The sequence below is a fragment of the Python bivittatus genome, unplaced genomic scaffold (genome assembly GCF_059951505.1).
Source record: "Python bivittatus isolate LINGU-HERP-01145 unplaced genomic scaffold, Pbiv_v1 ctg000570_np1212, whole genome shotgun sequence".
In the NCBI taxonomy this organism is placed as follows: domain Eukaryota; kingdom Metazoa; phylum Chordata; class Lepidosauria; order Squamata; family Pythonidae; genus Python; species Python bivittatus.
The window spans coordinates 7,686,340-7,703,770 of record NW_028277097.1 but is presented as its reverse complement, the minus strand read 5'-3'; the positions used below and the strand labels follow the sequence as shown (position 1 = coordinate 7,703,770).

At 37.5% G+C, this 17,431-nt stretch overlaps 1 protein-coding gene across 4 annotated transcripts in view; it reads left to right on the top strand.

Moving 5' to 3' along the window:
* The window catches only part of EGFLAM (EGF like, fibronectin type III and laminin G domains), a 115,428-nt gene that overhangs the window by 73,471 nt on the left and 24,526 nt on the right, over positions 1 to 17,431 (top strand). For 2 of the 4 annotated variants that reach the window (XM_088152844.1, XM_025167757.2), the window contains exons 14-18: positions 8,414 to 8,539; positions 9,138 to 9,167; positions 10,175 to 10,418; positions 14,028 to 14,139; positions 17,160 to 17,276. In XM_088152844.1, the coding sequence (XP_088008970.1) occupies positions 8,414 to 8,539; positions 9,138 to 9,167; positions 10,175 to 10,418; positions 14,028 to 14,139; positions 17,160 to 17,276 (629 nt within the window). The remainder of the gene's footprint in view (positions 1 to 8,413; positions 8,540 to 9,137; positions 9,168 to 10,174; positions 10,419 to 14,027; positions 14,140 to 17,159; positions 17,277 to 17,431) is intronic. The other 2 variants (XM_088152845.1, XM_088152847.1) reach the window with 1 other exon arrangement.

The window sequence follows — 17,431 nt, the reverse complement described above, 5'->3', positions numbered from 1 at the left end:
TTAAACAAGAGGCACAGATTTCAGATGTTATATGTCAGCCCCACTACGTAAGCCAGACCAAGAAATCAACCCTCAGAAAAGCTAACCCTATAATAGCAGAATCTTGCTATTCTGATTATATTGTACTTCCTCCTCCTTATAGTTCAGTGAATTAGGGTGGTGTCTGTCTAAGCCATTTTTTAACATTATCTGGATGTTCTAGACTTAGACAATGTTTTACCCCTCATTGCCTTGGCAGTGGAACTTGCACATCTCCATCAAGGTCACCTTCCTTACTCTCTACATAATGGGAATAGTCTTCACTCAAATAAATGTTGATTGCTGTTTGAATCCGATCACTTCAACATAGCTGACACTACAAAGAGCCCTATCCACTTCTTCAGGATTCACAGACACAAATTGATTCAGGTCACTTCACAAAATGAAGCCTCAATCATGTCCATCAGCACCAACTCAATGTGAATTTGAGTGGTTTTATCTGCCAAATGGTGTAAGAATTCTTCACAACAGTCCTTCAGATGTTTCTTGATGATTATCTTTCAGTAAAAAAGAAAATGAGCCACCTTAAAAAGGGCCTCTGGATGGAATTCAGCAGGTGGAATAAGAGTAGCAAAATATTTCCTTTTTGTTGCTCAAAATGCCACTGGGTAGGCTCAAACATCTTATTAGCATCCAGTCAAATCTGAGATGAATCTTCCTCCAGTGACACACCAAGCATCTCCTCTGCAGCTTCATCTCTCTGAGCTTCTCAGTAAACTAAGGAGCTGCAACTGATCTATTAGAGAGCCGTTCCAATTTGGTCAAATCCCCTAGTCTCCACCTTATTCCAGTGGGTGACCAAGGTCTCAACCAAACTGCCCACCAGATTCTCAGGGAACTCCCCAGGTGTTCTCTGAAAACCCACTGAATCCATTGGACACCTGGAATGGAAAATTGTAATAGGAAGCAGCAACAACAATACTGTAATTGGAAATGCTAATTGAACAGATGAGGGAAAAAGGCATGATCAGTCAATGGCATATGTCTCAGAATGTCTTTGATTGGATGAACGGGTTTTTATTCCTAAAGCTTTGAGAATGTTTCATGTTTGCATCTGTCCTGTTGCTAATAAATGTAACGTAAAACCTAGATGTTGGAGCTGCATTGTAAGCATACTAGTCTTCAGGTCCTAGTATCCAGCAGAACATGTAACCTGCCCCGCAGTGAATTAATGGGGTCCTGCTCTCCTAAGAATTCATGTGGTATCCTAAATTTCATCAGTTGTATTCACAGGCTTTAGTCTAGAAAAGGACAGAGACTCTAATCCTGAATTACTACAGCATGACCAGTCACCCTCTGGGAGAGATGGGCAGCATATAAATCTAATAATAAATAAATAAAATAAAAATAAATGACCACTGGTCCAGTTATTCACAAATCTATCTGAACCTTGAATTAGGTTAGAAAATATAAATGAATAAAAGCTTCACATCACAGAAACAATCTTAAATAGTATTTCTCAACCTTGACAACTTTAAGATGTGTGGACTTCAACTCCCAGAATTCCCCAGCCAGCTATGCTGGCTGGGGAATTCTGGGAGTTGAAGTCCACACATCTTAAAGTTGCCAAGGTTGAGAAACACTGATCTAAAGGATTGTCCAAGTGACTCTGGTATGCCAGTGATAAAAGTAGATACAAAGTCTGTTTTCAGGTCTAGTGTTACTCAGATAAGAGATCATCTTTTTGTTCTTTTCATAACATGTATCAAAAGAGGGCAGTGACTGTGATCGGCCATATTAGGAGTTGTTGAACTCTCCCTTGGCTAGAAATACCAGGTATCTGTGGGATATTTAAAAAGCTAATAAAATGGCCTAGAAAGCAGACACTGAAGAAAATAAGACCTTGGAGAAGTCCAGCGTGCAATTTCACGATAGAGTGAGAAGCTACGAAATATATACACGGCTTGAAACTTAGAGAATTTTCTTTCTGATCTGTCCTGTCCTGTACTGCCTATCTTTACCTCACAGCTTATCAAAACACACCATATTAAAATCATAGTAGTACCTTCATTTAAAATATAACATTTAAAAGAGAAAGGGTATGTTTGTTTGTTTGGGGCAATTTGTGATGTTGGGTTGAATGCTAAGTATCAAACTATAACCAGATTAAGAACGGCAAACCAAAAATTGGGAGACCTACATTTTCAAAACTGTGGTTCTGTTTTTTCCTCCCAGATCTGAAACTACTTCCCACTTCATAGGAAATATTTAGGACTGTGTAGGGTATTTTTCAAATTCAAACAGTTTTTTAGTTCAATGTTTTTTCCAGCTGTCCTTGTACGTAGAGTGTCATTGTGCAACCTGTGCTTTATGTTGTCCCATTCTGAAGATGAGAATGATAATGCTGATTGAATGAACAGATGAGAAGAGAACTGATCGGTCGATAGCATCCAACTCAGAATGCCTTTGATTGGATGAACGGGCTTTTATTTCTGAAGCTTGAGAATTCCATTCAGTCCCCTTGATGTTTCCTTTTCAACGTATTATCAAGGCAGTATTTCACTTTATAAGATTTGTTGCTTATGGCATTTATATCAAGTTGGCTCATCAGTCTTTCGTGATATGGTGACTTGGATTTCACTAGTGGAAAAGTCTAGATATTTTGTCTGCAATGCTATACTGTACAGATTTATCTGGAGTAAGCCATACTGAATTTACTTGGACTTATTCTAAATAAGCATGCATAGGATTGTATAGGAGGCATCTGATGGGGATGTTAGACTGAGTTGTTCCACTGTACCTGGAATACCTGCTGTTTTCTGTTGAATCTGTGAATTATAGGCTACGCATAGGGAATTCCCCTGGTTTCTGATGAATCCTTTGTTTGATTTTCTCATTTGGGTTCAGGGCTAGGTAGTTGTATTTTCATTTTTCGTCCCATCTGTCTGTCGGGTTTTTTTCCTGTCCTATTTCATACATGTCCATTTTTGTCCCTTATCTTAGCTATTTGCACTTTTTTTTAAAAAAAAGTTTCATTTGATGTACTTGACCACTAAACCATCTCCACTGATATCTACTGTTTTAAGGTATCCCCTCTCTAGATATGGGGTGTGTGTTGTGTCACTATTTTCTCATAACCTACAAATCATTTTAGATCTTAGAGGGTTCTGGGGTCAGGGCATGGTTCAAGAGAGTACACATTTTGGGTGGAGTTCATGAAATCAAATCTGGAGGAATCATCTCCGTATACACTGTCTGTATGTCTTCTGTTTGTAATGATGTGAAAGAGGGGAGCATATTATCCTTCACAGAACATAAGAGCTTCACATGCATTTTATTGTTAACTGGTAGATATTGTGAACTGTACAAATATTGTGGCTTGTGCAGTGTGCTTATTGAATATTCAATAGCTAGCAAATGTATATAGCACTCATATTTGCATTCTGAACAGTTGGGTTTCTGGCAAAGACCACTGATGAGGGGCACTAAGTAGAAAAAATATTTTAAATTATTTCCTACCTGGGGACCTTATGGGTCATCAGTGCAAGAGTGCCATCCAGTATTTTCCACCCATTCCTTTTGGAACCATTTGAAGACAACATTGCTAAGACTATCCTTCTCAACTCTTAGGAGGAAAATAGTTCCAAATTCTGCTCTGTGTCTTGATAAAAGCTATTGATGAAATGCTAACCCTGCCATCTAAGAAAGAATCAGTGAATTCTGTCACTGATTAGATTTAAAGTTACTAGGAATTCCCGGGGTGACAAATTGAAATCCAGTATTACATGTAGTCCTCGTTCAGCGACCACTCATTCAGCAATCAAAGTTATGACAGCACTGAATGAGGGGACTTATGACCATTCCTTGTAGTTATGGCTGTTGCAGTGTCCCCACAATCATGTGATCATGATTTGGGTGCTTGGCAACTGGCTTGTAATTACAACAGTCACAGCATCCCATAATCACAAAATCGCCATTTGTGACCTTCACTGCTGGCTTCCAACAAGCAAAGTACATGGGGAAGCTGATAGGAGGTGGCAAATGGCAATTGATTAGGACGCTGTGACCATGTGGGATTCGCCTAATGATGGCAACTGGAATTGCCGGAACTGGTGTCATTAGTCGGCACAGTCATGTGACATCGCACTTTATGACCATGTTGCCTAGTGATGGAGTTGCTGGTTCCAGTTGCCATAATTAACTGAGTTAATTAAGTACCTGTATCGAATTCCTTTGTGTGTGTGTGTGTGTCTTTGCTAGACAATTGCTCCTCCAAGAAATTCAACCCAAATTTAGGTTTAGGTCTGATTTGGAAATCACATGTGGGAGAGCATGAACTTGATTATTGCTGTTAAGTGTGGGCACAGGCAATTCCTAAGGTAATCAGAAAAATGGAGTCCCAGTTTGTCTAGATGCCATGGTAGGAAAGTAGTCCTCCTCTCTTCTCATCACAAAGGAGGTAATCTGTTGTCAGGGTTTTGATTGATTGATTGATTGATTGATTGATTAACAAACATATTCTCATGTTCCTGGCACACCAACCTTGATGGTTTAGCATACAACAATAAACTTAATCATTGAAAATTAATGACATCAGGTAAAATAATAAAACAAGGATAATAAAGAAGCATACATTAAAGTTCTCCAACATCCATCGTAGAAATAAAATGCTAAGATTAAAGAGATGATTGCACCTCAGAATAGCTTTATAGGCTTCTCTTGAAATTGGCCATCAAGGGCGAGGTCCAGCCCATTTCAGTGGAGAGAGAATTTCACAGTGATTGGCAAAAATAAATTACTGTGATCAATATGGTTCGGATTCATGCTAGTTCTGCCTGTGCTCATTTATCAACCTGTTCTGTCCCAATTCTTCATTAAATTGTGGGCTTTTTTAAAATTTAAAATGTGCAGAAAATGCATATTTTAGAGGAGGGACTATTAAAGAGTTCTACATGTGTATATATTTCATACACTTTTTGCTATGTGATTTCTGAGCCAATACCTACATCATAAAATTTCTGATCTATTTATTGTTTCAGGAAGCAGATCAGTTTATACAAATATTTCAAAAGAACAAATTCATAGGCCTTTGGAGGGACTATGAATAACCTGGGAAATCTATGATTCAACCCCTTGACGGCTTTTATTTCATTAAAAATAGTTATCAAACATTGTTTAGGAATAGACGGGAAAGATACTGCTGCTGGTTATTTGGGTACATCACTTTGTTGGGGGCACACATTTAGAAAACTACTGTCAGGCCCAATCCAAGAACAACAAGGAAACAGTTCATCCAAATTCAGTCCTTTAATTGCTCACACCAAATACACAGAATCTTGCCAGACTAAATCTGTACTACTGCAAATAGTGGATATACCCTGGGAGATTCTAGGGAGTGGCTATGCTAAACCTCTTACACTTTCCCACACGCCTGCTCCAGACTGTCTCTCTGCCCTTCCTGGAACGCGCTCCCTCTTTCCTGAGAACCTTGCTCTCTACTGCAATCCACCACAACCAGGTATTAGGGATAAATACTAATTTTACTCCGTCATTTGCTATGCTAAATCTGGTTAAGGAAAAAGTAATGTATTCTGCAATGCCCATATGATAAACTAATTGTACTGTGATTGTGTATATGTCTTCTTGACTTCTATATTGACTCCTGGCAACTGCCTGGACTAGTCCCTGCAGTTTTCTTGGTAACGTTTTTGGAAGTGGTTTGCCATTGCCTTCTTCCTAGGGCCAAGAGAGAGTGACTGGCCCAAGGTCACACAGCTGGCTTTGTGCCTAAGGTGGGACTAGAACTCAGTCAGCTAGTTTCTAGCCTGGTGTCTTAACCACTACACCAAATTGTCTCTCATAATTGTGAGATCAATGTATTAAATGCAACACATTCCAAAGAGATGCTTTGGAAAGCCTGTTAATGTGAGTGAAACAGTGCATTAAAGTAGCTTCTAAAACATGCAGCTGATCCCAGTTGACTGTGCATGTACTTACACCAACACTTCAGCAGGGAACTGCACAGTGAAGTGTCCATGTGTGCACGCACAGAAGAGTCCAGGACGCTCTTCTAAGCAGATCCATAGGCCTTCCAAAGGAATGTCCTGCTGAATGTTTTGCAGGGCCCTGGAAATCTAATAGTCCAGTTTATTGGCAATGGATGTAGAGGATGTAAACTGGACATGAAATGCCTGTGTGAATTTTTTCTACAACCCATTTCGTGGACTCAGACTTCTTCCTCCAAGTATATTAAAAGATTAGGTTGCTATGCTAGACATAGACTCTTGAGTTTATACATTAAGCCACATTATCCTGTATTACACTAACTCTTTAAAAGTCTAAAGTGGTGTCATTTAAATGTTCTTCAGAAGTATCTGGGAGAGAGTCAAATCTGCCAGCCTTGACAGTTGCTGTTATCTCAGCCACTTTCCCATTAGATGGCAAGATAATGATGATGCTGGTTGTAGATGTTCTGTGCATTTAGTTAATTTACTCAATTTGTAAGGCTGCCTGCTTGCGGCAATTCTGGGGAACTACCAGCATGAAAACAACCACAGAAATAGAAATAATAAAAGAACAAAAATGACACAAAGGAACACATACAAGCACCTATATTGTAGGGGTCAAAACATATTTCACATAGATTAACACATACTGATGCTTATGCAACACCCTGGCCCAATGGTAGAGGGAAAAGCCAGATCTTCAGGGCTTTCTAAAGGCCAGCAGAGTCAGGACCATCTTGGGGTGGGGGCAGGGAATGCTGTTCCACAGGGTGGGTGGACTGTTACTTGTAGGACCATCTATCCCCAATGGTTTCTGCTTGTCCCGCTGGATCTGGCAGAGTGGGCATGTTTTGGGTCCCCTAAGTGAAGCAGTATCACCTAATGGGTCTTAGGAAGCATTATCTTCTCTCTCATGACACCAGCACTACAGAACAATGCATGCTAGAGATACGGATGGCCTTGACCCTGTTCGCCTTCTGGAAGGTGATAAAGACCTGGCTCCCCCCACCCCCGGCCCCAGGCACTGGGGCCAGGATGTTAATAGAGCATTGTTATGGACAATATGTTGGATATTTTTATAGGGGACTTGACTCAGTTTTTCTTTTAATTTATTTGGACAGTTGTCTTAATTTTTTAATCTTTGTTCACCACCCAAAGTTCTATTAGTTAGATGGAAGGCCATGTAAATTTGTTCAATAAATAAAACCATGCTAATCCTGTCTGATCTTTTGAGGTGTGCAGAGATAATTGGAGATAGGAGGTCATTCAGAGTCCTGGCCCTGTTTCATGAAGAGCTTTGTAGGTTACAACAGCACCTTGAATTGTATCCAGAAGTTACCGGTAGCCATACTGTAGTTTGTCAGTATGGATTATCTGCCATGCAGATAGAATTTTTAACAAGTTATGTCGTAGTTAATAAATTGAGATCCTGCTGCTTAACACACCTCTTAGTATAGGTTCTGTCAAATGCAGAAAAAACAAGGTAACTGAGGCTAAATTTAAAAATGGCACTTAATCTGGAGACTGGAGTAGCCTGTCCATCAGACAAGAAAGAAGCTAATGAAGAGGATAAATTCTGGCAAGTGGTCACTTCTAGAAAATTGTTGCAATTATTGCTTCATTGCTATCATTTTGTGAAACCTCTTGTAGCCTGGAATTCAGTCTTTTAATTGGTTACTTAGCTTTATATGTTACCCAGAAGATGTCACATTTATATGGCCACTCTGATGTTTGTATAGGAAACAAGAAGTTATAATAGAAAGCAAGAAGCTCTATCAAACTATTGAGATAGAGCACACTTGTTCATACAGTCAACCACGAAGTAGACTCCAGGAAGTGTTAGGATATTCCCATGGGAAGAAAAGCAACTCGCTTATCTGCAAACAATTGTTTTGACTACAAAGGCATGCCATCTGCATTTATTTTTCTGGTTTGCATGTATACTGCTATTTACTGCCATCTATTGGCGTCTGTATGCTGATTACCTAAGGGGAGGTGCATAGTGTCAATAAATTGTGGGTGATTATATGCCTCACTGCTTAGTAGGATTTTAGCCATCATGTAATCAGTTTTATAGGTTATGTAGTAGTAACTAATAACTAAGTAGTGTACTTCTTCTCTGAGAGTGTTTTGGCTAGAGACTTTGTTAAACTTGTGTATTGGATAAGTCTTGGATGCCACATATATGAAAAGAAGTGATTTTTTCTATGTTTTGCATGAAACTTGTATTTTATGTAGTTTTTGATATTCTCAATAAATGACCAGTTATGTTTTATAACTTTTGGCTGGATTTCTTTGGAGAACAAGATAAGGACATTGCATTCTTTAAATCTTTCTAACACTGGTGGTTATAGCTGCACTCTACCTAACAGGAAGTGGCATCTATCTAATCTAATTAGTCAGTGCTTTATGTTTTTTCCCTGCTTTAGGTGAATGTAGCAGTGGGATTTGTGATGAGGCTTCCTGCATTAATGGCGGTACCTGCATGGCAAGCAAAGCAGATCGATACATCTGCCTTTGCCCACTTGGATTTAAAGGTCGCCACTGCAAAGAAGGTGAGAAGATGTCTGTGTCGGCTAGGAATAGGGAGTTGTACTCCAAAGTTTCTGCAGGGCACCTGATTCAGGAAAACACCTATTTTAATTTGTACTCGTAGAACATCAGTTGCATATGAGTGCTCCTGTACCTTCCACAAACTATATCACATTGCTGAATTGGACACTGGTTCAAAGCTAGAGCTTGGATTGATGATTGTACCATCCTTGTAGTATGCTAATGATTTAGAATGATCCAAACATTATTTTTGCTTTTGGAGCTGCTTCTTTCTTGACAGTTTGATAGAATATGGACAGAAAGCTGATTTTCATGTAAGACTAAACTGTGGTGTTTGGTAACTTAGATGAAACAGACAAAACATTATGCTTGTGCATGCTCTTTTCTCTCTCCTTCTCCATAGCTAGGAGAAACAAATTGTTGGTGTTCACTTTCATTGTCTGAACAGTGTGATTTGAAACAAAGATCTTGGTTTAAAGCAAATGTTGTTAGAGAAGGCAACTTCAAATTACAGGTTCAATAGTGTGTTTAAAATTAGGTTCTTCATTTGTTCTAAATCATAGACCCACATTCTTTAAAAGTCAAACTATTTTCTTCCAGAATCTTCTCCTGGCCCTGAAGAAGCAGAAGGTGGGTGTTGGGAAGAATGGAAGGCCAAATTCTGCTCTAATTTATTTCAGATTTGTCAGAAAGCCCAAGATCATGGTTTAGCAATATGTGTGAAGTACTCTAGTAGTTTCTTTGTTCATTCTCAATTAATGTAAACTTCATTCCATCTGTGTTAGCTCCCAGTTCTTCCCATTGTGGTTAGATATTGACAAGAGCCATATCAATTATAGTGCTCACAAGGTAGGAAAGTCCTGTTTCATTCAGAACCCTTAACCAGATGTTTAAGCCAAGTACGACTGTGCACCCTGCCTTCATTATCTCTAGTATTATATGGTAAAGGCAGTGAATATCTTTACTGCCTTTACCATAAAAGCATCTTCTGAAACATTTGACTAGTTGATCATGGATTTCTGCAACTGATTTTTCCTGTTAAAATGCCACAGATATTTTAATATTTGACCACTGTGGCATAGATGTCTGCAGCAAACCAAGGTTATATCAAAATGCAGTGATACCATAATGGAAATCTTGTTGATACAGATCAACATCCCAAGCTCTGATGCACATACTTAATATTTCACTTCCCCTTACTGCAAGTGCCCATGTCCTGACAATTGATAAGTTGCTTTCTGTGAATAGGTCAAGCTACAGGTAGTCCTTGTTTAGCAACAATTGGGACCGGCAACTCAGTTATTAAGTGAAGGGATTGCCAAGTGAAACCGCAACTGCGCTTATGATCTTACTTCAGCTTTCCTTTGCTTTGCAGACCTGTGAAGTTTGTAAATGCAAGGATTGGTTGTAAAGTTACTTTTTCATCACTGTCATAACTGTGAGCAGTTGTTAAACAAGGTAGTCACTAAACAAGGACTACCTGTGTTTGTTAAACATTCATACTGTATTCTACATGATGTAGTTTCTAGCACTAATTTCTGCAATGAAGTGTTAATTTTGTACCATAGATAAAGAAATGGCAGAGTTATAGGTGGCCATTTTGAGGACTAATGTGCTTCTTGGCTTGGGTCTTTCAGCTTTCGCCCTCACCATACCTCAGTTCAATGAGACACTGAAATCCTTTGCTGTTGCCCCCTGGCCATTAGAACCACTGAGCTATCTTTCTTTCATGGAGTTTGAGATCACATTTCATCCAGATGCAGCAAACGGTGTCCTCTTGTATAGTTATGATACAGACAGCAAAGACTTTCTATCCATTTGCATTGTGGACAGCTATGTGGAGTTCAGATTTGACTGTGGTTCAGGAACTGCTATAATCAGGTAATTATAATTTTAAAAAACATATTTGTCCATGGTATTCCTTAATCCGATTCTCTCCCATAAGGAGCATCCAAAATACTATGTAATTAAAGTGAACAATTTGTAATTTGATGTAATCCAAAATCAAATGTTATTAAGGTTGATGTATGATGGTTCAGGTTTCCATAATTTGTTCCATAAGTGATAAAGGGTTTTGTGGCTCCCTTAATGGCCTATGGAGTGATCTGCCATCTAAATCATTTTCTGTGATTTAAAAAGTCTTTGATTAGATTCCTTTCTCTGCTTTTGAAACATCTGGAAATAAAGTGTGTTTGTTTATCATTTATAAACCTCTTCAGTCAGGCTACTCTAAGCAGTGTGCTGCAGCAACAACCCCAACCAATGCACGAACAACAGTAGCATACAATAACAGAAATATAGTATAGAATTATGGTAAAAAGTATATTATATTTGTGTCAATGGAAGCTCTGCAAGTCTCAAGGCCTTCTAAAACAGTCAGGTTTTTACAGGCTTCTGGAAAGCCAGAAAAGTGAGAGCTAGCTTTGACTTTTGGGGCATCTCTTGATAGCTGACATTCTCTGTGCCAGTGTTTCTCTCAACCTCAGCAGATTTGTGGACTTCAACTCCCAGAATTCCACGTGTCTTAAAGTTGCCAAGGTTGAGAAACACTGCTCTGTGCTCTCAAACTGAGTGGGCAAAAGTGATATGGGACAGGTGGTCTCAAAGAAACTCAGGCCCTGAGCCATTCAATTATGCTCGGTTTAAGCTGCCCCATTCAATCATAGCCAGTTGCAGGTAATGGGATGCGGGAAGAACACCTCCATGGACTTCACTGTGACTACATGCTTATCACATGGCACTTAATCCCATAGAATTAAACATGGCTAGTCAGAAAAGAAAAAAATGACACTGATTTCAGTAGGGTTCACACACAGGAAAATGGCATTGAATGGCAACCTAATTAATGAAAGCAGAAAGCGTCCAGCAATTAGGACTTGTGCTATAAACAGGATATAATGTGCATATTTTTTCTTATTAAACAGTCAGGGTCATTTGGTTTCTTTATTACATATTGATCCAATGTGATGATTACCCTACTATCTATTGATTTATCCAGGGTAATTAAACCCTAATTGTTATACAAATGAGGGAAAAGGCATGAGTAGATAATTTAAAAAAGAGGCAGCAAAGAAGTTGTTTAGTACATTGTTTTCCCAGCATTTTAAAGAGGTATTTATACCTGGAGAAATGTTAAGAGCTCATCAGTGATAAAAGGAAAGCATGACAGGTATTTAAAATTTAAATTTGTGTATTGTTAGAATTGACATGACATTTCTGCTTCTTCTATAAAAATTTACTAAATTTAACATGTCTAGTGGGAATTCAATTTACATCTATCTATTATATATTGGCTGTTTTTCTCTTCTCAGATTAGTGACAATTTATAAGGATTACCTTCATATTTTTCACATTCCTCCTGTGGGATGCCTCACACTTCAATTACGAATAACAGTCCTTTCTCAAGGCCTCTTTTCATAATTAGAATTGTGTGGTGATTGGATATCCTTAGAGAATGCCCCCTGTGCAAAACGTACTGATACTGAGTTAAATAAAACAAGTTATTTAAAATATGTCATAATCCACCTATTTTAAGAGATCCTTCATGGCAGAGCTATTTTACTCTTTCTACCTTCTTTGCCTTAGTCTTCAGCTGGTGCATAATTTAGTTAAGGATGGACAAATTTAGTTCACTTTCATCAAATTAGTATTTTTTTCAAGCACAGGTTTATTTCATTTTGGTTGCTCGGGTCCACATATGCAAACCTTCATTTGTGTAAATAAAAAATTATTCTCTTCTTTTTTGCATGCATTTTTTAATGTATGCATTTTTCGCAATCACTTTCCCCTAATATATATCTTTTGTAATTAATTCTTCCAACCTAAGTAGTAATCTTTGCAATTTCCCCTTGCATTTTTAATGCATTTTTAATTAGAGAAATGCACTGTAAGATTTAAAAAAGAAAAAAAAATGAATGTATAATTGCATTCTGATGTATTTTGTTTGATGTAGCTTGTTTGATGTAGTTTGTTTGATGTAGTTTGATGTTTGATGTAGTTTGGGAACTGCAGGTTTGATCAGTTTCATATTAAAATTTGAAACAAATCAATTTCATTCCCATGCCTCATGGTGTATGTTTATTCCATGATTCAGATCAAGCTGTCCAGCTGCCCTATTTCTTCTGTAACTTTGAGTGCTCACTGGGAGATTGATTGTTGGTTTATTATACTTCTTTTATTAAAATAATATACTTAATTATTTTACTTAATTATTAAAATGATTGACAAATTGCAGAGTCTTTTAGATCTCTAAAACTCATGGCTAGAAACTAATCATAATAGTTATATAACCTATGCAAAAATACTGGCATGCTAAGCATCTGAAATTTCTGTTTTAAAACAAGCGGTCCTCCAGATCCTAAAACTAATCTGAAGCAGTGACGGTTAAGTAATAGCTCATGTGCTGTACCCTACAATGAAGCAATTTCAGCTTGTCACTGTTGGAGCTTCCAAGCTAATCCAATTCTGGCACACAGTTGACCCATAATTTCAGTTTTTTATTGCAAGCAAAACATTTATTTTTATTTATTCATCATATTTATATAGCTGCCCATCTCACAAAATGTGACTGGGGGGCGTACAATAAAAAAAACCCAACCATAAAATAAGCAATATTAAAAACCATTCTACAATTAAAAACATCCATTTAAATATTAACATCTCTCATTTACTTTGCATATGAAGATATTAACATCTCTCGTTTGCTTTGCATATGAAGCCTTGGCCTCACCAAATAGTGGCACTGTGGGCATCGTAACCATGAAATTGACAAATGGCACAAAGTCATTGTGTAGCAATGCATATTTTTGGTCTCCAATGCATTGATCGAGACCTAGTCAAGTCCTTGTAAAATCACTTTCATGAAGTGTAGGTAGCAGTATATTCTGAATGAATTCTAGAAAGGCCTTTTCTTGATCTGAATAATTAGGCTTGGACAGAATGCATGTAGAGAGCACCAGGAGAATGATGGAAAGTTTATGCGAGAGCATTATGCACCATTTGACTAGATGTGCCATACTGTGCTTTTTGCCACACTAGAACGATCTTTGTGGAATTTTGCATAAAGCATGCATATGCCTTCTTTTAAGTCATAAACTGACTTTACATTTATAAACATAAAATAATTAAACTGACTATTACAGTATTGTTGTTTAGGCTTCTCTAACCTGGTATCCTTCAGATATGCTTCAGCTGACATTCTTTATGGCCAAGCTAGCTGGAGACCAATGGAATTCACTCCAACAGACCTGAAAGATACCAGGTTGGGGAAATCCTTTCCTTCTTAATGATCACAGTGCTCCAAGTTCTCAACAGCAGTCTTTTCTAAATTGTTGTTTTTCTTGAACTTGAGATACAAAGGCCTCATATGGAATCACCTTATGCAAGTAACTTCTTCTACCTGATTAGTCTTGGAAAATTGATCTTTCACTTTGACTACCATTCCATTCATTGGATTTAAAACATCATTGTTTCATTTTCTCTTTGAAATAGGAGTGAAGACCCCATCAGTTTGAACCAGTGGCATGAGCTCAAAGTGTCACGCACAGCAAAAAATGGCATTTTGCAGATTGATCAGCAAACCCCAGTAGAAGGAATGGCGGAGGTAAGAAAAGATCTTATTTATATATTCACAAGTACAGAGACTTATTTAATTTTGAAGTTTGGATTTTTCGGATTTAGACTGTTTGCTCTGTATGTTTTCTAATTTGGTATCCAAAAATAAAAGAAGTACTTCAATAGATTTTTAATGAAATACTCTGCTGTGGCAAAATAGGGCCAGTGACTTTTTAAAAATACTTTAAAATTATTTTAGTAGTAATTTTATTAAAGATTATAATTACAACAATAAAAACTAATACAAACTGAGAAAATATAAGAATAAAATAAAGAGTAGGAAGTGCAAAAAAGAAAAAAAAGGGAAAAATAGAAAGAGAAACAGAAGAGAAAGAAAAAATAAGAATATAGTAAAGACAAAGAAAAGAAATATATAAAGAAGTGACTTCCCACCTTCATCACAATAAGTATAAACAATTTTAGTAACTTATCACCTTCTCTTAAAATATAACAAATGATCTCTTCTTCCTATATTCCATCTCTTATCTATAAACAAATCCATAAAGCATTGTTGTTTCAGTCCTGATACCAGCGAAGTCCATTAAGGTTTACCAGGGATAACAACATGTCTATTTTAACTTTGATCAAATAAACCAACTTTATATTCCTTTTACTTCTAATAATCTTTACTCCATTCAAATAATGTCCTAGAACTTGATTCCTTTTCATTTTTTCTTTGTTCCTTCTCACAAAATTCTTCAAAACTTTAACAAGTCTCTTTTGTAAATCCAATATAGGAAATCCAATATAGGAAAATTATCCAGGTAACTTCTTGGTTTGTTGTCTGTTAATTAAATCCCTTTTAATTATTAAGATATCAACCCGTTTCTTTTGTATGTCCAGTGTAAAATCTTTTTCTATGTCATTCTTGCAGAAATCCACTTCCCATTCAGTCTCGATCTTGTCAGGTTGAATTTGCCCCTCTTCCATAACATCTTTTAGAGACAGTCTATCTATAGAGGCAGACACTTTTAAAATTAACTTCTGGATCCATTGTTCAAAAATATTCTTCAGTATATCCAATGTTAAAATATTTTGCCTCATTCTGTAAATTGTAAGTCAAGTTTAAGTGTTCTTCTCCTTTAATTGAAATCCTTAGTTCCTTCCTGTGTCCAATTTTTAAAATCTTAAGTTATTTTTTTGAAAAAGTTCAAAAGCATTTTTCCATAGAAGGGATTTTTTATAATTAATTCCAAAATCTTATTTCAAATTTATCTGGACTTTTAGTCCATTTGTAACTTGCTAAAATCAAAGTTTTAATCACACTTTTGCTGTTTATTCCCCTCCCCCAAAATTTTTAAGTTCCTAAACTTGTAGTTAAAACGTCTTTCACTAAGGATGAAAGGAAACTCACCCAGTGCTGTAAAACTTGTCAGTCCAAAGGTTCCTAATAGCTGAAGAGCAGTTAATAAGCAATTTCTAAAAGTGATTAGAAAAGGAAGTATGCAAACTTAGTATCCTTTCAAAGGCACCGACTGCAGTTTGAACCAGTTTGGTCTAGTGGTGAAGGCGCCAGGCTAGAAAGCAGGAGACTGTGAGTTCTAGTGTGCCGCCTTAGGCATAAAAGCCGGCTGGGTGACTTTGGGCCAGTCACTCTCTTTCAGCCCAACTCACCTCACAGGGTTATTATTGTGGGGAAAATAGGAGGAGGAAGGAGTATTAGGTATGTCACCGCCTTGAGTTATTTATAAAAATAATAAAGGTGGGATAAAAATACTAAAAATAAATTAAAAATAAAGGTGGTTATTCCCTCATGTCCCAGAGCTCTAAACCACCAGAGACCACTGTCTTGCAGTCTCCTTGCAAGGAGTAGCTGTCTGGAGCACTTGTGGGTGATCTCAAATCCTCTCCTTGTCTGGAGAGGAATTATCGAAGAGCTGGTCTACTCACCAGCTCTTCATTCATTTCACAGAGCCGTCCTCAGTCCGCCATTTCTTCCCCAGAAACCCCCTTATTTTTTTTTAAAAAAAACTTTTTAAAAACTTTTTAATTTTTTTAAAAAATACTTTTTTGTCATATTCTGTTGAAGACTCAAGATACAGTTTTATCTGTATTAATCAGCACATGCCCATACATACCGCAGTTCAGACTTTTTGTACTAAAATCTGCATCCAAAAGATGTTGAGAACTCGTCTGGTGAATCAGAATGAAGCCCTTACCAAAGCACTTCTGGTGTCAACCCCAAACATTTTGCTGTATGAAATGGACATCATATCTCTTCCCTTATCCACTGAGACAGACAGTATAAAAGGGTGGGTTGTACCATTCAAATCCCCATTTCTGATTTCATCTGCCTCCCTTATGGTGTCATTTGGATGAGCTCGCTTCATCCTGCTGCATGACATAACATGTTCCTCTAGCTTCACCTTCCCTTATGCATATGATTTAATGAATCATTTCTTGGTTTGGTGAAACCATAATTTGATAGCAAACTAGGAGCAAGCTTGATTCCAATTCTCCAAAACCTGGAAGATAAACTGATTGCAGCCAGTGGGAGATCATCTGTTCTGTACACAGAAGGTTCCTGCCAGTTAATATAAACCAGGAATGTGCAACGTTGTGGCCATGAGGGCTTCACCTTGCTTTGCATGGCACGTTGAGGGCCACATTCAAAAAGTGGGTGGGGCCCAGGCTGGCTTTGGGAGAGTGTTTCAGGAGTGTTAAAAAGTGAAATGAGTGCTTAGTGTGCAAAAAAGGGCTCCAATGTTGTTTTGTTCAAGTGTACTCGTATATAGAATACAGAACTCATAGAGCTGAATGGACCAGTCTGATGTAGGATAAGCCAGCTTTCTATGCTTGTGAGCAATCATACATGGTAAACATTTATTATTTTGTGTCAGGGAAAGCCAGACATGTGCCTTCAGTGTCACATTTTCATTTTGTGTTTTTAGTACTTCAGTATTCTAGAAGCAACCACTATCTACTGTATAGTTAGAGGTATAAAATGCCGCTTGGATTACTTCTCCTGCATTTATTTTTACGTTTGTTCATTTATTTATTTATTGGCAGGGAGCTTTCACACAGATTAAATGTAATCCTGAGATCTTCATAGGTGGAGTACCAAGTTACGATGATGTGAAAAAGAACTCCGGTGTTCTGAAACCATTCTCTGGAAGCATTCAGAAGGTACCTGCATTTCAAAACAATGTATTTGCTCTTGGCCATTTACAATTTTAGGGTTAGAATTAGATCCAGGCCTGTTAGATTCTATTGCTTTTTAGAGGTCTCTTATGAGATCCAGATCTCATAATTAGTAAGCAGAAATCTGGATGGACTTTTTA